The 21,607-nt window shown below is 33.9% G+C and overlaps 1 protein-coding gene across 5 annotated transcripts in view; it reads left to right on the forward strand.

Annotated features, from left to right (window-relative positions):
• The window catches only part of MAGI2 (membrane associated guanylate kinase, WW and PDZ domain containing 2), a 1,116,223-nt gene that overhangs the window by 291,990 nt on the left and 802,626 nt on the right, over window positions 1-21,607 (forward strand). For all 5 annotated transcript variants that reach the window (XM_032484131.1, XM_032484132.1, XM_032484133.1 and 2 more), the window contains exon 2: window positions 10,505-10,621. In XM_032484131.1, coding sequence (XP_032340022.1) covers window positions 10,505-10,621 — 117 coding nt within the window. The remainder of the gene's footprint in view (window positions 1-10,504; window positions 10,622-21,607) is intronic.

A 21,607-nucleotide genomic window follows, 5' to 3' on the forward strand; every position in this document is an offset into this window, starting at 1 on the left:
TAGTATGCTTCCATAGTTAACTTTCTACATAGTTTCACACCTTATGTGAGTATCTTTAATATAGAAAGGATTATTTTTATTTTATATTTGATGATTAGTTTCCATATGATGATTGTTAAAGGTGAAATTTTCGATGACAGATCTAAATTAATTTTTACAGCAGGAAATAAAAATCTATACTCGTAGATCATCATATACATTAACTTCAAAGAAATTTTTTCTTATGAAAAATGTGCTTTGATTATAGGGTATTTTTATTGTTAATAGAAAAAACTAAATATGCATTTTACATCAGGAAGCCAAATTCAGTGAACATTTTTTATATAGACATTTTTAATCAAGACATTAAACTTTACCTCAAGATGCCACCCATTAGCCATTGTGACTGAAATATAAAGAGTTGTCATAATTTATAAAAATTGCTAATTGCCCTTCATGGTTGTGGATATTAATTGAGCTCTTAATATAAATAAATCACTATTAAACATTTAATGTAGGAAAATTAGGCATTTTTGAGACATAACTTGATCTTATTGTGTTGTGCTATTACTGATTTATAGTCTCTCCAAAAATGCTTTTTATTTGCATCCATTTTATTTTTCAATGGGTGAATACCTATTGAATACCTGCTGAGTGACAGACTCTGCTCTCTCATGGAACTTGCATTCTAAGGAACAACTTAGACAATAAACAAGTAAATATGTCACAAAATTTTACCTAGTGGTAACAGTTGTGTAAAGAAGTAGAGTAGGAGATTAATAAATGATAGGGAGGGGGTTGTGAGACATGAGCAAGTTTAAGTAGAGTGAGGAGTAATATGTGAACCAAAATATTAACCAAGTGAACAGACAAAAAAACTTCGTATTTAGGAATGAGGGTTTCACTTGTTTTTTTCTGTCAAATATAAACCCTATCTTTAGTAAACCATCCCTAAAATCAGCTGCTTGCCTTATTAATTATTTCAAATATTTTTATTATTACTTAACAAAATTAATAATTGCCATGTAGACTTTATTATAAAAAAATCATTCTCAGATCAATGGATAGTTTATTTTTAAACTAATGATAATTTCAGGCATTTCTCCAGATTTTTCAAGAGTCAGCAATTAGATATTATCTTTAACAGTGTTACCAAAAACTAGAAATCACTGTACTATTTTATAAAAATTATTATGCAGAGGGGAGACTTAAAAACCATTATTTCTCTTTGCTGTAAAATGATTTTAAGTAGTATATAATAAAAACACATGTCTGGGGCAATCAATGATGATGCTATCCAGAAAAATATTAAGAATTCTTGGATCTATACTTCCAAAAACATAAAATAAACAGACTGTTTAAAAATATAATATTTGTGTTTTTATATCTAATTTTGAGAACAAAATTATTTCTATTCAAGTATAAAGGTGATTATTTGACAAAAGAAAGTAAAATTTCATTCAAATGAGAGTTTTACACTATAGGGTGAACGATATGAAAGTCACTTTCATGAACTAACAAAGAGCTCATAGTATCAGCGTAGAAAAGAAATATACAGGAATGGCTCACCCCTCTTTTATGACAGGGAACATTTCTGAACTTTTATAAATCACATTGACTGTGGTTGCATTCATGCATTTTAAACTATTTATCATTATTGGGAAAATCATTTAAGTTATTAGTCGAGCAGGAATGTAATTCAACTAATATTTATAGAGTCCCAGTCAATTATAAGTCACTGTACTAGGCTTTAAAAAATAAAAATGTATTAGGCAGGAAAATGAAGTTTGTCATAAAGGAATATTAGCAATATTTGTTCCTACTACCCAGCAATTATCGTAATATAATGGTAATGCTCTGTGATGAACATTAGACATTGTGCAACATAAAAATATTTTTGGTTTCTTGGGTCTACCCGCAGGAAATAGTTAACCTTCAGCTCTCGTCAACACAACTACCACTTTAACACCATTCCCAAATGTGAAATCATGCACTGTGTGTGTGTGTGTGTGTGTGTGTGTGTGTTTAACCCCTTGTCAGATGTGTTCTTATCTTCCTCGCTGTTGTCATCCTTCCCTTAATAGAGTAAAACTTCATTTCCAATGAAGTTTGTAACCTGTAGGTTTTTTCTTGATTTCAAAATATATTCCTAGGTAAATAGTAACTTAACATTTTCCTAAAACTTGTTAAGAACAAATAGTAAATAGTTCAGTAAAAATGAAAGTTTACTTTATCTCAAAAAGATACTTTTAGTAGGCTTTTATTGGAGATAGTTTAAGGGATGAGTTGAGGTAGTTTTAAGTTGCAGCATGTTAGCAAAAAATAAAGTGAATATTTCAAAATATAATATTTATGTTTTTATATCTACTTTTAAGAACAAAATTATTTCTATTCAAGTATAAAGATAATTGTTTGATATATGTGTATATATGATTTTTAGTTGACCTGAAGATAGTAGCTTAATATATAAAGCAAAATAAGCTCAAATATTGATTTTTTTAAATATGCTACACATATTCACTTTTCCTTTTATAAATGAATGTGTACCTAGTATGAGCATTTTATTTTCTGCTTATTTTAAATTAATAGGAGTATATTCTTAAAGTGGGTTTTCTAAGAACAAAAACAATTGTGTTTTTGTTAATCACTACACTTTTAAAATTCACACTTAAAAGTTTGGAATAAAGTTTAAAAGGCAGTAAACTAAGACCCTAAGTTAAAAATTTTTGCCTTCTGAATTATGTAGCTGTTTTGGACAATAGTTTCTTTTTTTAACTCTAGTAACTTTATGTAGAAACCTTAGAGCTTTGTGTTTTATTAATCTTCAGTGACTTCAAACCCCGCTCATAACTATCCCACTATTTTTTTTTTCTTTTAAACTTACAGTGGTATAATCTCTGGTTTAAAAAAAGTATTGAATTCAAGCCAATTTATTTTTGGCCATATATCTTTTTTATTAGCTGAATTTCTGTGACATCCTGTTTTTTATAAAGAACATCTAATGTTTAGGAGTTAGGTAAGTCAAAGAAATTAATAGGAAATGCCCTATTCTATACCAAATTAGCCATCTTGGGACATTATAGAAAATTTAGATGTGCTTAAGTTTGTTTTCAACTATGTGCCCATCTTTTCCATTTCTTGATTGTGAAATTTTGGGTAATACATGTACAGTACCTAGCATGATTCCAGGCATACAGTGAGTATTCATTTTCCCTTCTCCATGGGAACCTATAATCATAACTATAAGAACAACTCTAATATTTACTTTGAGACCAAGGCTAACAATGAAAAATGAAACTCAATAATAATATCCCCTCTGTGAAATAGTAAGGGGAAGGAAATGATAAAAAGCCATTTTCAATAGAGCTGAAGAATATTGTAAGCTACTTACATTTATCTCTGTCATTTTTCTGAAATAACAGTTATTCTCTCTAATTTTGAATCTACTAATGATCTGCAACTGTTTAATATATTTTGTCTCTTTTGTTATTGCATTTCTTATACAAAATATGTGATACCACTAAAATTTTGAAGAAAAACAACACAGAGAGATATTAAAGCATGATTAAAAGGGTTGACTAAACTCTAATATTATGAATAAAATATGGAAGGGTTACAAACTTTCATATACCTAAATATTTTCAGCTATAGGAAAGCAATTAACCATGGCATCTGCAATGAGTTACCATGGGCCTTCTATGTGTGCCTCTATTTAAAATAGGGAAAGGGGAATTATTTAGGGAAGAACAACTTTACTGACTCATAATTTATAGAAAGACTAGTACAGATCAAAGGCATCCAGCAATTTGGTACCATACTCTAGCCACCTGAAAATGAGGTGGACCTCTAGATCATCAGAAACTGAAGACACAATTTTTCACCTAAAAAGGGGATGGAGTCTGCTCCAGCAGGCTGGATTAGATATGTCTGTCATCTATTTTGTGACTGTGGATCTTAACAGAATCAATCAACTTTTCTGTGATTTATTTCTCCATTTTTAAGATGAGCCAAGCAGAAACTATTTTGAAAAAGGAACATAGCAACAAAACCCAGTAATGTTTTCCTATTTCCTCAACTTCCCCAATATCCAAGAAAATAACATAAAATATTTTGCAACTACTCATAGGCATATCTTAAGGCAAATGGTTAGATTTTCCCCTTCTTAGTCCAATTCCTTAAAGACTGCTTTGCTTGAATATTTTACTACTTTTTTTGACAGTACCAACATATGAAATCAATTTCCTATTGGTGATCTTAGCTTCTTGGACAATTCAGTAGTAAAAAACAGTAGCAAAGGGAGGTTATCCATGGCTTTCTTTCTTTTTATCTCTTTTTTTACAGTATACTTGATGTATAATATTATATGTTACAAGTGTACAGTAAAGTGATCCACAATTTTAAATGTTATACTTCATTTATAGTTGTTATAAAATATTGACTATATCCCTTGTGTTGTACAATATATCCTTGTAACTTACTGTATGTGTAATAGTTTGTACCTCTGACTCCCCTACCCATGCCTTGCCCCTCTTCCTTTCCCTTTCCCCACCAGTAACCACTAGTTTGTTTTCTATATCTGTGAGTCTGCTTCTTTTTGTTATATTCACTAGTTTGTTGTATTTTTTTAGATTCAATGCATAAGTGATATGCAGTATTTTCCTTTTTCTGACTTATTTCACTTAGCATAATGCCCTTCAAGTCCATCCATGCTGCTGCAAATGGCAAAATTTCATTCTTTTCTTATAGCTGGGTAGTATTTTTTTCTCTCTCTCTCTCTCTCTTTGTGTGTGTGTGTGTGTGTGTGTGTGTGTGTGTGTCTTTTTATCCTGTCATCTGTTGGTGGACTTAGGTTGCTTCCATGTCTTGGCAATTGTAAATAATGCTGCTGTGAACATTGGGGTGCATGTATCTTTTCAAATTACTGTTTTCCATGGCTTTATTTCTTATGAGCTATAACTAACTTGTGAGCTAAACTTATAACTAATAAAATAATTCAGTTGTCTGATTACCAAAAAAAAATCCCCAAACTATAAGGTACATTTAGTAAATGCTTTATATGGAAGTATAGAATTTAGATCCAGCAGAGAGATCTTATTTGCTTCTACAACTATTGTTATGATCTGAATGTTTGTGTCCCCTCCAAAAGTCATATGCTGAGATCCTAACCCTCATTGTGAAGGTATTAGGAGGTGGAGCCTTTGAGTTGTTAGGTCATGAGGGTGGAACTCTCATGAATGGAATAAGTACCCTGATAAGAAGTAACATTAGAAAGATGATTTCTTTCTCATCTGTATGCTGGAAGGATTTGTAGACCAGGAAGAGTGCCCTCACCAAAGAGTGATCTACCAATCTAACAACTCCTTGGTCTTGGACTTCTCAGGATCCAGAACTGTGAGAAATATATATTTGTTGTTTAAGCCACCCAGTCTAATGGTATTCTTTTATAGCAGCACAAACTGACTCACCTTTTACAGATAAGAAGAATGAGGCCCAGAAATGATTAAATGATTTGTGCAAGACCACTTAATGAGTAAGCGTTGGAGTGGTATTTAAAAGTCAGTTTCCAAATCTGCAATGTAGCATTCTTTCCAGCATTTGTGATTTATTTATTTAGCACGCATTTCAGAGCCTCATATGTTCAGAAGATACTGCTTCAGAGACTGAAGTGAGGAAAGGGAAAAAGATATAAAATGATTAGGAAATTCCCTGTCCTGGGGAGCTTACAGTTTAATACACAACATAGAGCAGATCCACTAGCTACTGTGTGGCCTGTTAGAATGTGCAAAATGTTTAAGAAGGGCGACCAAGACATAGAAGTTCAGAGGAGGGAAAGATTTCTTGCCAAAAGATCACAAGGAAGGCGAAGGGGAGGATAATTTTAAGCTGAAGGATGGATAGGAATTCCACTGGTAGTATCAAAGAGAAGGCATTCTTATCCATGAAGTTTCTTTAGTTGAAAACAACCAAGGGGGAATTGAAGAAACTGTCTAGAAAAATACGGAAAAGGGCAGTTCTATATGTCCAGGAAGCGAAATTTATGGGCAAACTCTTCAGAGTGCTACTGTCAGGACGCATGCACTTGCAGGCACATCCTTGGGTAACTTCACTTACAAAGCCAAGTCCTGGAAAAGAAACTTTAATTGGCTAAGAGTAAGACCAGGGGAAATTAACTAAAAGTCTAACTACATTTATGCAGAATGAGACAGATATGATGACTTGAAAAAGGAAATCAGGGTGCTGTTTACCAAAAGAAAAAGCACAATGATGGGTGCAAAAGATAAAGCACAAACAAACAAACAAAGATCAAATGCCCATTTCAGCATCTTGTGGAGTGTGAATGGAAATAAATGAGGTATAAAGAAGGAAAAATAAATAAGGCCAGTAGAATGTGAGAGTAGCCTCATTTGTCTGAAGCACAGGATGAATAGATGACATCAGAATGAACCAGATTTGGCTTGCTCATCATCTCCACCTTCTTCTTGCTACACACCCAACACCATTCCAATCAGTAAATTCTCTCCCTAGTTTACAAGGGACAGGAAAATTTGAGCCAACAAATGAGGGATGGGACTATTCTTGCTAGCTATGAGCAATCAGACTTTTGGCACAAACATGATAGAGCCTGTTTGTATTTCTCCCTCAACCTTAGGAAAAGTGTCTGACTTTAGCTACAAGGCTAGAGCAAACAATTTGTCATAAGGAACATGCCAAGAAGATTTTGTCCATCTGAGCCAGGCAGCATCTTCTTCCTTTGCTTCCTCTCTCTTGGCATTCAAGTGGTAGAGGGAACAAAGCAGTTCTACTGGGAGCATTTCAGGAAACTGTGGAAATTGTAGAGATGCACACCATTTTCAACTGGTAACATTTGGAGGTTTTCCCCCAAATAATCCATGGGAGTTTCTTCCTGATGCTTCTCCCACTCCATACCCCATCTTTGCTCTCACCCCAGTGCCAAATAATTTGTGTAAGCTTCAGTTTCTTCATTTGAATATGAAGAATTTGGAGTAAGTTCTCTCCCAAGGGTTCTTCTTAAATTATATTTTGTTATCAAATTGAAAAACTTGTTTGGGGTCATGTTGAGAAAGTACTTGATTACTGTGGACTAAGAAGTTTGGTTTTCAGACTGTAGACTATGAAAATTAGGTACATGTTCTTTAGAAGCAGAGTCATAGGCTTCATATTTTTTCCAGATATCTCATTGGCAAATGTATAATTTGAGAAGGTATTGTATCTTTCATTCTATTGTTTTACTTTGTAAAATAAAGGAAATAAAATTGTATCACAGTTAAATGAAATAACTCAGTAATTATTAAAATATAATAGTAAACAAGAACCACTGGATTTTTTTAAGAAGAGTACAATGGCTAAGACATGCCATTGCATGGTGAACTTGATAGTGCTATGCTTGGCAGAACAATTGATGTAGGTATTCTATAAGCTACCAAATCTAGGTATTATTAACAAATGACAAAACAGAAACTCTACAAACAGTATTGATAAAAGCAAAAATTATAACTATGGCAAATAAGACAGCAGAATATTTCTTTATTTTAATCATAGATAACATTTATTGAACACTCAGTATGCAGAATTCATTTTTTAGCTTGCTTTAAAATGTTAACATATATACCAGAAATCAGGTAGTCTTAAGACCCAGGCTCTATTTTTTAACTCAGCCCTTGCCCACTATCTGTTGCTTAATTCTTCTCTAATTGAAATTTCTAATTAAGGAGAAATATACCTTTAAATGTGTACATGCACATATTATGTATACATATATGTAAAGCATTTCTATGTACACAATATATTGATTGGGATGATGTAAATTGCAAACAACAGAAACTCATAATAGTTTCAGAGAATGATTATTTACTTTTTCTCTTATAACAAGACATCTTACAGTATGTAGTTGCTTGTATTATTTTAGCTGCTCAGTGAAGCCATCGGGGACCCAGCTGTTTCCACCTTTTATTCCAGTATCCTCAGCATGATTTTTTCCTTTATGCATGTCACTTTGTGGTCAGACTATCAAGTCTAATAGAGAGCAGAGGGGCCATGGGAGTCCCAAAGAGGAATACCCAGTCTATCCAGGAAGGACTGGATGAGAAGGGTCTTGATATCAGATATCAGGTCTAGTTCAGTGAGTAAAGAAAGCCCTTCCTGTCCTGGGTCTGAGACTGTTTGGGCCTGAGACTAAATCAAGGTTTTTTAAATAGAAAATAATAGAGGAAAGAATATTGGGTAGGCAACCAGCAGAATTTGCCATAATAAGGATAGTGGGTAAATAAAATTGCCTTACATGAAAGATGCTATGATAAATTGTGAAGGATGATAAAGTGTTTGTGAAATATGAGGCCAAAAAAAGAGCTTCCAAAACAAATGTGATCATTTATGACAATTCATTGTAATTAATGAGAGAAGTTTTGTATTAATTCTCAGAAGCTTCTGCAGGTTTTTCCATGTAAAAAAGATAGCCAGTCATTGAATGAATAGACAGCCTTTTTTGTTGTTGTTTTCATATGTAATCAAAGTTTTGAGAGGGCTAATGTGGTATTTTTGTAGTAGAAGTAGTTTAAATCGATAATGTATTTTCAGGGACAAGAAGCATCTTGGAGTACAAAATGTGAGCTTATCCATGTTACATTAGGTGAGTGATTCTCTAGCTTACTTTAGTGGACAGACTACATCTGTTGTTCTATAGTTAGCATTTTCTCAGGCTGCCAGAAAGCATCTCATCACTTGGCATGTCCCACATATTGGACAGAAAGAAAAAGAGAAGAGAGATGGCTACAGTTCCTGTAGACTCAGAAGTCGGCAGAACTGACAGCTGAAAAGAGGCACGTTTTTGCTCTGCATCTGTAGTCAATTATTGAGAGTGGGCATGTCAGAAGATCTGACTGGGAAAGACCAAACAGAATTACAGAATTTCAAGATTTCTAATTTTTAACTGATTCAGTATGATGTCAGCAAGTCCAACCCATGGAAATACAGGGCTTTGGAGATGTAAAAAATAGGTGATTAATATGTGTGATGGTGATTTCAGGTGACTTTCATTTCTTGTTCCTCTGCTTCTTTAACTAAAAAAATAATAATTTTGAATTTGGAAAATGATATCTGCAAGCATTCTGGTTGTAATATGTATGTGCACTCAATAAGCAGTGGGTTTTCTTTTGATGTCATTTGTTTCTTGTTATCATATTATGTTGAATAGAAAAATAAATTGACACTATTGACTGAAAAAGGAGAAATGTTGGAGAGTAAGAATTTTGCTAGTTCCGTTATGCCATACTGTTTCGTGTGGCATCTTGCTAAGGCTGTGCCAGCAGATTAGAGGCAACAGAAGCAATAGATTTGGGAACTTCAAAAATGTAGCAATATGTAGTTTGCAAATATGTTAACTACTATTTGTTTTAAAGTTGTCTGTGTTGCAGGTAAGTACAACCACATAATGCTGTTTTACATGGTCTTGGTGGTGCAAATAGATTGATGATGAATTGTAATTTTGAAGTTCAAAGGATTTAAAGAGAATGTGATTTTTGTAACTGTTACAGATGTCCTATTTCCTGTATCTTTAACTGTTTGCCTTGGCCCAATTATCATAATGTGTTTGAAAAGATAAGGGTTTTAGGAATTCTTATTTTTATTTTTACAGCTACTTTTATTTATAATTCATTTTTTCAAGTATAAAAAGAAGGACCTTAGGTAGATAAATCTTTGTAATTTAATGTAATTATCTTTAAATATGAAATGAAATTGATCTTGGATAGATTTACAGAATTGATTCTCTCACCTATAGCCCAGTTTATTTTAATTAGATTATAATGGCAAATAAACTCAAAATTATTTCTATAATAATAACATGATAATTATGATAATAAAACATACCTAAATCTTTCAAACCTTGTATCTAGTTAAAAATATCTGCACATATTTTATATGACATAAAAATTACTTTGATTTATTTTAGAAACAGAGTAAAGCATTACTATCTGTATAAATCTTTTAATATTTTATATCACTGTACTTATCTAAATACAGAGTAAGTTTAAATAACTTTCAATTTTTTTCCAAACTTTGAAGACATGCTAAGTGAAATAAGCCAGTCACGAAAGGGCAAATTGTGCATGATTCCATTTATATAAGATATCTAGTGTAGTTAAAATCATAGAATGTCTGGAGGAAAGGGAGAGTGGGAAGTAAAAAAGGCTTTTTTAGCCATGCAATGAGATATACTATCACATTGTGACATTTAAATATTATTTCAGGAGTAATGGGTATCTTTTGCTACAACACAAACTTCATTCTAAATAAAAAATAAAGAATGCATATAAAACACTGAGCACACACCTGGTGAACAATTATTATTTTAGTGAATGTTATCTTTTATTATTACGAGTAGTAAATGTTTCAGAAAGTCAAAAGAGCAATATGAAATGATGCATCTTTTAAATAGGTTTATGACAGAATCAAATTACATGCTTAAAAATTCTCCAGCTTCCTTTATTAAGAAGCTTTATTATTCTAGGAGGAATTGTTGATAAGGATCTTCGTCACTACCTCAACTTACGATTTCAGAAGGGTTCTGTGGACCACGAACTGCAGCAAATCATTCGTGACAACCTCTACCTCCGCACAGTGCCATGTGAGTACAACAGATGATTTTTTTTCCCTATGTTAACAGATAAATGTTCAGCTATACATCCATTGTTTAAAAGAAAAGTTAAATTGCAGTGACTTTTTTTTGGTGGGCTTTTGGAATAGACGGTTGATTTGAGATATGGAAGTTTTAAATGCAAAAGCTTTTATAACTGCAGTTGAGTGGTTTATAATGATGATGTAGCCAGAAGATACTTGTGAGTTTCAAGCTGTAAAACCTAACTTTCTTCTCATGTTAGTATTGAGAAATCTTAATTCTAATCCCGGAGGTTGGTGATTTCATAATGAGTTATGATTGGGGTAGAATTCCACACAGGGAGACATAAGAATGAAAATTCAATTCATTAGCTGAAACAGCTATTTTGTAAATAGAATCTACACAGTGACTCCCAGTCTCCTCACTGGTTTGCAGCAGGGGAGTCTCACAGGTGAAAAGGAAATTATGTGTTGGAAAGTAAAGCTAAATATTCTGTAACTCTTAGAAAGTGATGGTGTTGAGTGTTCGGTACAAATTTCTCATATACAACCTGTAGAAATCCACAAACAACAATCACTGATCATGAGCAGGCACTTCTTCAAAAGAGAGGAATTGGTAAAATGATAAAATTCACAAATCAACTTTTTAGTACCTGCTTCAGCTCATTTGAGAATCTTCTATTAATTTTAGGACAATCCAAAGACTTCTCAATCTGGGTCCTAGATCCTAGATAGATAACAAAATCAATTTCCTTCAAGGTATATTCCATGACCTCCAGAAACTTTCCAATCTCCAGAAGCTTTGATCGGTAGGTGTTTTGTGTATTCCTTTTATTTTAGTTTTGTTCTAAACTGTAATAAACTAAAAAATATGAGCTCTGAAAGGTTGATATTAAAGAAAGAAAAACTTGGCTTGGATAAATGAAACTAATAAATGGGATATATATATATATATATATATATATATATATATATATATGTATTTAGTTTCTGGGTTGAACTACAAGAACTATGTACAAGGTATGATGGATTAAGGATGACTGTACTGAAATTCTAAAAATACGAAGAGAAGTGAAATGGATAATTCAGCACCCAATTCTTTTCACCTACACACCTCTTATAACGAGTGGACCCTTACCACTGCTAACACTGAATGTTCATCAAAACGAAATACCAGGGCACCACTATCAAACATTCCTAGATGAGAATGCTTATTGATTGACATCTTGTCAGTCCAAATGCTGTCAGTGTGTGTTAGTTAAGTGAATAGACTTTTGGACTCTTTCTTTAAAAGTAGAAGTTGAGAAAAGTGCATCCTTAAACTTGTAAGTTTGACGTTAGAGTGATGGGCAGGGGAAGATAGATTAAAGTAAGTGACTGAACTATTTATAAGGTAACGGGTGGACGCATTTTCAAAGCTGTGATGTTGTCAGTGCAGCCGTGTGGATTTATCTTTTGTGACATGAAAGAAAGGAGATCTGAAATACTGAATAAAGAGTCTGGGCACTTTCTTAATGTTTAAAAGTTGAGGGAACTAGATAAGAGGCTGACATTCAAGAATACTTGTGGTCCTTTCTAAGGTGATGACACAGATAAGAAGTCTTAATTAAATATGAAGATAATAGGAGTAAATTTTGCATTAGTTAATTAACTTCTTAAATAAGTCATCTTTCTTTAGAGTACCGAAGAAATACTATGATGGCAAAATAAATCTAAGAGTAGAATAACTAGGCTTATATGAGTAAACATAAAGAGGTTCATGATGTGATTTTGGTACAAGGTCATAAATTTAATTAGAAATCCCTGAATAGCTCCTATAAAGGAGATGATTAGAAACTTAATGAATCTGAATATTGTGATCAAACAATTATTCTTTGAATTCGTAGCCACCACTCCTAATGGCCAATTCCAATAATACCATTCACTAACAATGCTCTTAACTTGGCACAAAAGTGGAAAAAAAAAAAAACTAAGATCTATGATAGAGATGATTCTGACTTATATTACCTATCACTTTTATACTGATCAATTGGACCTAGACAATCCACCAGCGTCACTAAGTATATCTTTTAATGAAACGCTCAGACATTATCAAAGAGTGTGCAGCAAAAATATGTCAGTAGTGTGAAAAATCCTGCCATTGTTTAGAAATTTACATATGTATCCAGTATATTGTTAAGTATAGAGTTAAGTATTTGTTACAAATTCTTTTGGGTCAAATAATTCTCATTGGTTTTCATGTACCCAGCACCATAAAAGGAAAATGTATTATTAAAGAGCAAGTCACTGCCTTTATGCATGCGTATGTTAACATGTATACCTCTAGTTTAATCTACTAACAGGAAAAGGTTATGGAAACAAAATTCTGGTTAAATTGTAACTATGTAAGGGTGGTTTAACTTTTTTAATAAGGCTAAATCCAGCTGAGTAATTCTGCTTACTACCACCAATATTACTCCATCAACACCAACTATAATGAAAAAGAAAGGAACAAAGTTTTGGAGCTGGATTTCCTTAGTGCCTACTGAGTAAGAGAGAGTTCTGGAGCTAGGATTCCAGAGACTCCCTCCCCTCACATATGTACATGCACTCATCCAAATCTAATTGTGGACAGCTTAGCTCCTATACCTCCCTCTGAAGGAGGTCTGGGCCTGACTGCTGGCTGATTTCTGAGCTAAGCCTGGGAGGGAGGTGGTCAGTCCAAGTCTCTACTGGTCTGCTCCCTGCCCCATAAAAAGGGTTGACTGCATTTAGTTTTGTCACTTTGTCTTCTCAGAACCCTCTCCCAGAACAAAATTCCTCAAAAGTTTATTTTATAAAGTGGAGTCTCTAGGCATAGAAGGTAGGACTTGGTCACAGAGACAGGACTGTTGGGCATACAGTGAGCACTAGTGCACACACACACACACACACACACACACAGACACACACACAGAGGCTCCAATGAGATCAGTTCATCATTCTTTCAAATTGAATTATGGAGAAGAGATCCTTAGGAACTGACTTTTGATAGTTTCCATAGTATATAAGTCAGTCACATGATTCTTATCTACTAATGACCTAAATTTGTACCTAAATATATTTGTCTTTTAGTTGCTAACTGTACAATTTATGAGGGGTGGGCTAAAGGTCTTAAGAGGATCCTGATGTCCTAAAGTGAAAGTTAATTTTTAATTTCTAAATAATGAATACTGAAAATGAACCTCTCTATTATTAGATTTTAGGCTATATAAGATTTTTGTGTAATGGAACTCTAGGAGAAATGAGTAAATAATGAGACAAAACTGTTGTAATCTGGAATGTAATAAAGACTAACTAGGAAAAATGTATACAGATAAAGGATTTAAAAGAGTTTAGAACATATATCAAGTGGGATTTAGGTTACCTTGGTAGTATCCAGAAGATAATTTCAGAAGCACTAATTTGGCAGCACCCATTAGAGATTAGGTGGAATTGTTGCATAGCGTGTTAAGTGCACAGAGTTAAGGCCGCATACACTGCCTCTGGGTAATATAGATTCAAAAATATATGAGGGAAATTAGTGGAATTAATACAAAAAGTATTGGATTAATTTTCAAATGTCTAAAAAATAAAAATGGAGTAAAAATATTCTACTGAACATAATGATTTCATATAGTTAACTCTTGAGTCTATAATCAACCATGATTACATTGACTGTGCTTTTTAAATATGAGAAAAAATGATCACTTCCACTTATTGATGAAGTTCTGTTTTTTTTCTATCCTTAGTGTCTATTGCAGATTGAGGCAGGTATGAGCATAGATATAAACTGTAGAAACTTTTTCCTTTATACCAGATGACATGAAGACAGATTTCAATGACCAATTTTTAAAGTTTCCAAACGAAATGGAAGGTAGTTAAAATTAAATTTCTCTTCCAAGACCATACTTTGTCATTTGGTGAGATGGTTTTATTGGGAAATATTTTAAATTTATTTGAAACCAAAAGAAATGCCACGGTATACCAAGAAAAAGATAAACATCAATAAATCTAAAGGTCTGAAACTCTTCCATAAAAAGCAAATAAGATGAAAAGCATCGATTTAAAATATGAAAGAAATTACTTTTATGAAAGAGGTGATTGAGGTGTAACTCACAATGATGTTTCTGCATATTTAAGCACTTGAAGTTAGTATAACTAAGCCATGTTAAAAAGCATTGTCAAGAATAAAATTGTAAGGCTTCTAATATATTTTTTAAATTTTTTCTATCATGCTATTTTATCCTTCATGGAAAAGCAAATAGCAGCGGATTCTTAAAATGTTACAGGAACTGTTTCCTTTTAAGAAGAGCAGTTACCAACACACTTAAAGGAACAGCTATGCAAAGTCAACATCCCTTTCCCCTAATTATATAATCCCATTTAAGAATATGGTCAGAGAGAACTAGAGGAAAGAGGCTGGTGACTATATATCTGTAAAAGTCTAGAATTATGGCAGAATTTTCTAGTGTACTTCATGGGAAAAATTATTTCAATTCTTAAGCAAAAATCAATGCTTTTAAAGCTTGTGAAAATGTAGTATTCAACAAGGCAATGTGTTTTTTTGTGAGCATGAATAAATCTACTCATAATTTCTATCATCAAGTTACAGTTCTAAGCATATGGTAAGAAGGGAGAGTGGAATCAACCTGTGAAATACCGAAAAACTAAAGTCATCTTCTTCCAGTGAAATGAAATTCTCTGAGTTGAATGTTGTCCAGAACATGATTAAGTGCTCAGAATATCTTTACACAATATAGACCTCTGTTCTGGGATGGTAGGTTGAATTGTAGGTAGGCATCCAGGGATAGGATGAGAGATATAAGATCCAACTCTATTTTAAACTAATATTTGCAACAGCTGTATATTAGCCTTCTGTTTCAACTTTAACTTTATTGCTTCAAAAATGAATCATCCATTTAGAAGCTCTTTTTTGAAGTTCCTTTTAGAGCGTGAATCATATTCTTTCACGATTATTTCAGAACCAAGTTGCCAGATTTTTGTTCTTTGAAAAGGAATTTGATTTTTAAAAATAGCCTAATTATATTTTGTGCTAAGTGTTGAGAATGCGGGTTATTAGAGAATAAATATGGTTATTAGCACTGTTGGCCAAAAAAGAAGGAAATCTATAAACAAATGAAACTAAATTTCTTAAGAGATTTATAAACTGCCCTGAAAAGCTAGGCCAAAAGAAAAAATTCAAAAGCTTCTGAGCAGTAGCAAATACTTTAAAGGGTTCTACTCATTTACTCATTCAGATGTATGCCTGACTGATATATTTATTTAAAATGTGTTGTTTCTTCATAGAAAGCTGTATTAGGTTTGCCCCCACCCTTTTATCATTGAGAATATTAAGATCTAGTTTCATGTCATATACGTGAGTACAGTAGATTTTTTTTCATTTTTTCGTTGAACAAAATGAATGCATCTTTCCTGGTCACACAGTAACATTCATTGATTTGGTTGACAGAGTGCTCTACAGGAGAGTAATGGCTTCAAAATGTTGCTTAAAATGGAAAGTCAAGGAACGTTAGAAGAGATTGTATTGATTTCTCCATTTGACACCACAGGGCACCAGCTTTAGAATAAAGGAACATATCTGGCACAAAAGAAAAGTAATAAACACCGACAGTGAACATCACGTAAAATTCCCTTTTCTTTGACTTGATTGGCTTTTTTTGTGGTTGTGACCCAATTTTTCCTCTTGATTTTTTTTCCCTTTTGGTTTGTATTTCTGTTTCCTCTTTATAAGAGGAGGACTCTCTGTAGGATATCTGGATTTGTGAACCACAGTAGATGGTATGTACACACTTGGGCTTCAATGGTTCCAGCAGCTGCCCAAGGAAGAATTGGAGATGAGTGTGCGAAGGCATTTTTCAGCCTCCAGAAAAGCCAATCATCACTTTCAATGAAAAATAGCTCACCTTCCAGGGAGCCCAGAATCTGCTCCCTGCACTACTTCAGATGGCAACCCTGTTGGATATAAGAAAGTCAACACACTTCATTGTACACTTCTGCACTTTTGAACAGAAAGAATTAGGACTCTACCAGGTTCAGATCTACCCAAGTTTCCAAAGTTTGCTTGCTGATGACTACATAGGCTGATGGATGATTATGTAGCTGAAGGAAACCTACAGGCAGATAGCAATAGACACTGATGTCATTAAAGGACTTTAAGGCTACAGATTTATAGTAGAGCACTCAATTTTAATTCAAATATATCTGAGCAAAATAACAATGAAAAAGGAATATTAATTGTGGTTACTGATATCCTTAGTGCACTAATCAGTTATTTACACATTGCAGTTTAGCACCGCTAGAGCATGCATGATGAGTAGAAATAACACTTGACTTTACATATTTTGCAACATGGCACTGTGCAAGGTGCATTCCTCTAAGATTTGAAAGCCATTGGTTCTGGACTGGGCTCTGCCACTACCTGTAGGACCTTGGCAAAGGCTTTACCTTTGGGACTAAGTACAGGGAGGTGAGGGAATAAAGTGGTTCTTTTTGCTCTAAAATGCTGTCGTTTTCTGATTCTGCTGGCTTTCTTTGTTTTATCATTATTCAAATAGGTTCATCAAATTGGCTTAAATTATTCTGAGTATGTAATGCCCTCGATATTGAGCAGGTATAAACATCTTATGGAAACTGAAAATATATCAAATACAGCAGACACTTCAGGGAAAAATAAAGAGCTGTATTTAAATTAAGTGCAGTTCTGGATAAAACCAGCCATGCGTGTACTTTCAGCTTCTTCTATGAATGTCAAGTTAAAGATGCCATCATAACTCTGATGTTCCTTGAAATCTGCCTTCACTATTCATGAAACTCTGAAATATGGTCCAGTCTTAGTAAGTGGATGGGAAAATAAACACAATGAGAAATACGAAGCTTTTAAAGTCACTTTCTTCCTTTGGAATGTGTAATGAGTTGAGATGTGATCTAAAGGCTTCTGAAGCATTAGGTGTGTTGTTATGAAAATGTGATTGTACTTTTGATGATAAGATGTTTAATATGAAATATAGTGTCTTCTAATGCTGAACTTTAATAAATGTCACTTATGCAAGTGAATGGCCCTGGGTGAATGCCCAAACAGATCTAGCTAACGGGAGGTTAAATCAGTGCTCAGTGCAATCTTTACAGCACAGTTTAAAAATATACGAAAGTCAGTAGGGTTTCTCACACAAGGTAATTAAAAAGTAAAACTGATGTAGGGTTGACAGTAGATTTAATTAAAAATACACATAAATTCTGCCTTTCTTAGACAAGTCAGAAGTTTAGAATAGGGTCAATTCCCAGTTAGTTTCCCAGTATCTATCCATGCTCTGTTACCTTTCCTACTTAGAGGCTAGCTTTCAGGAATGTTGCTTTTTATGCATACAAAATCAACAGATATCTGCACAGACTCTGTTGGAATGAAGATAGAATTTCCCCAGCTGCTCAACACAACCAACTTGTATGGATAAATGATAATTCTTTAATTTGTCCTTCCAAAAAAAAAAAAAAAACTGAATTGGGGAGCTAATACCAAACTATGTACATCTGTCCTTTCTCATTTTTGGTCAGAATTCTGATTGTTTGTCACTAATGAAAAACTGTACTGATCAGTAAAGAAACTGAATATTTGTGGGAAGTCTGAAACTTCATGTACTGAATCCAGTTCATCTTAGCATTCCCAGTGGGGGAATGGTTGACAATTCCTCACCCAGGACCAGTCCTAGGTATGGGACTCCATGAACATCAACCAGAACTATTCTCTACATAGCAGTCATCATTTCCTGAGCACTTCTTGTGTGTAAGAAATGGTTTTCTTATATTGTCTCATTGAATCCTCACAGTATCCCTATAAGGTGTTAGTCCCATGTTTGAGGACATATGGAGAAATTGAGGCTCTGAGGATAGGTAAGGGGCCTGGCATCCTGCAGTAAGTTAGTAGAGGAAGAAGAATTCTGTCCTACTTGGGTCTGGCTCCCAGCCCACACTCTACATGAGAGGAACTCTCTAGTGGAAGCTCTGGGGATTCATGAATACCATGCAGTGCTTCCAAAGAGGTTCAGAGATGCTCCTGTGGTAGAAAAAGTGAGGAACTCTGCAGGCTGACAGACCATCTAGAGAGCATGAATGGCATTTTGCAGGCTGACAATTTCTCTAATGAGCTGATGTAGAGTTCCATCAATAGAAAAGACTTTTTTTTGCCAAGCTGATATGGAAAAAAATTCCCACAATTAAAAAAAACGTAGAAGGGGTAGAGAGCGTGCTTAGCATGCCTGAGGTCCTAGGTTCAATCCCGAGTACCTCCATTAAAAAATAAATGAATAAATAAGTAAATAAATAAATAAGCCTAATAAGCGTAATTACCTCCCTCCCTCAAAAAGAAAAAAAACCTTAAAAAAATGTATGGACAATTATCAGAAAAGTTTTCAAGTTAAGGTCCATTGACTGGCTAGCTACAAGTCAGTTCTTTTCATTTTGACATGAGCCTCTTGATTGGCCATTAATGAGTCAAGTACCAATTTTTTTTTCCTTTGGCACATCATTGCCAGAAATACTGGAATGCAATATATCTATGGGAAGAAAAAATTTTATTGATAAAGATATTATTCCAATGGCTAAAATTGTTACCGTGTTATAGAAAGAGAGCAAATATGCAAAGGAGTCTACATTACCTGAAAGTTTTCTTTAATTTCTGAACTTTGTTTCTAAAATCTTACTTAGTCTAAGCTCTTTTAAACCTTCTACCTGCATTTCATACACTGATTTCTAATTTACATCTAAAACTCTAACTGTATAAAACTCTATAAATAGATATTTGTAAAAGTTCCAAGTTCCTCACCTTGACATTTTATAAAAGCATTTCTTTTGCAAACCAGTGTGAGGGTGACAAAGAGTAGAGTGGGGAAAAAGGAACAAATTAACATTTACCAAACATCTACGTGCAAGGACTATAATTATGCCTTTGCATTTTGCAGTCTTCCGAGAAATGTGTTGTGGTTCCCATTTTTCAGACCAGGAAACTTAGGCTTAGAGAGGCTAAGAACCCTTCTCCAGATCGCAACTACTAAGTGAATGACTAGAAATTCAAGCTTCTAGGTCTGTCTGATGCCAAGGCCCATTTATAGGATATATTTTGTTATCTTCTTAATCACTATAGCTTTGATTTCCCCTACAGTTCTGAGCAAAGTTTGAGAGTCCCCAGAACGTAGAAGACTGCTTGGATATGTATCTATATTTTTAATCTAATGTTTCCAGAAAGGCAGAAAAAAAATCTTGAAAATAGTGAATTATATAAGATCTTTAAATCATACACTCACTCCCACAGCTACTGTGCAGGAGCCCCACTAGTATCATTCCTCCAAAGGCTCCAAAAAGACCAAGGTTAGTAGCTGATTGATATTATTCAACGATGGCGAGTATGCCCTTCTCCTGTTCGTATGGGGAGGTAACCACAATAGCGACAACAGGATAATTTACTTCAGAATTCAAAACATTTTAATGGGAAAAATGGCCCTTCTGTTGAAGAGGAAGCGCCTCTTTCCCATCTTAGTACAACTGGTGCCCTGTTGACTCATCTGTCACTTGCACCTCAGTATAGCGACAGCTTCTCAGATCCTAATCCTCCAACTAGCTAAGCATAATTCCATGATGACACCAGTTGGTACAACTTGTTTGATCCGTCCGTCCCCAGGAATACATGGAATTGAGATATCCACGTGTGTTCACAGGTCTTCCCAGGCTTCTGGGGAATGCCCCATTTCTGACTCAAGGGATCCAGGTTAATACTCATGGTGATATCTTATGTCCACTGGGCAACTTAACCCATTGAGGAACCAAAGAGTAGCAAGACAGACTTAACCTCTGCCAAGCTTTCATTCTCTTTTTATTGCTTTTAGTGTCAATGATTTTTTTTGTATTCTATAAAGCAGAACAGCATATAATGTGTCATTTAGAGTTCAGCCTAGGAAATAAATAAAGCCATACAAGGTATTTTCAAGAAGAAGCAATTTAGGGAACTAGTTGTTTAAAAACTGCTGGAAAAATTAGAGAAGAGAGTTGCAGAATAGATCCTCAGGAATAATAATCAAACAGTACACTGCCCTATCAGGGTAACTGCTTTTTATGACACCTGCAGCTATAATTCATGGAGCCAGAATTAAGAAATTTCTAGATTTCACAAAGCCAGAATTTAGAAATTGCTACTATGGCTGCATTTGCTGCAAGTGCCTCTTAATACTTAAGAATCTAGAAAATGGACATTGGAACCCTCCTGCAGAAATCATCATACCTCTAAAGCCTTTAAGTATCTTTCTTTTCTGTGATAATTCAATAAGCATACATTATCAGTGTCTTCATTATTATTTTTTAAAGCACTGCTCAAAGTTTTAAATTCCTTTCTTGATGAATCTATAGTCAAATACTTACAATATAAATAATTGTCATCAGATGTTAGTAAAACAAGTTACAGTGCATTTTTTTAAGTAAGGTTTTTATTTTCTACTTATACTCAACCTCTTAATGATTTATTTACAGTATGCTATCTGGTTATATAAAAGCTACCGAGGAAATGTATTTCTTCTTGAGAAAACCAGAATACTTATGCATTATCAGTGTATTCTGGAATTGGTCCACTCTACCTATAGAATGGGGCATTTTAAATGTGTATTAAGAGTCTTTGTTCATTTTTTATTCACAACTTTATTACTAAACAGTGTGAATGTGACACTAACAAAATTTAGTTCATAATTATATTTCTCACATGAAAAAGCAATTGACAAAACTTGCTTTCAGAACACAATTTAAACTTGGAGCTGGAAAAGGAATCTTAATTAGAAATGAGGAGTTGAATATATTATTTGAAACACTATAGAAAATTAATTATAGTTTGAAGTAAGATGCTTTCAACACTGAGTGGTATAACATCTGTGATCAGAGGTCAACACTGGAAGCTTTCTGTGGGTCCCAACATCATTTCTTTACCTCAAAGTTCATTAAGGAA

The sequence above is a fragment of the Camelus ferus genome, chromosome 7 (assembly GCF_009834535.1).
Source record: "Camelus ferus isolate YT-003-E chromosome 7, BCGSAC_Cfer_1.0, whole genome shotgun sequence".
NCBI classification, from domain to species: Eukaryota; Metazoa; Chordata; class Mammalia; order Artiodactyla; family Camelidae; genus Camelus; species Camelus ferus.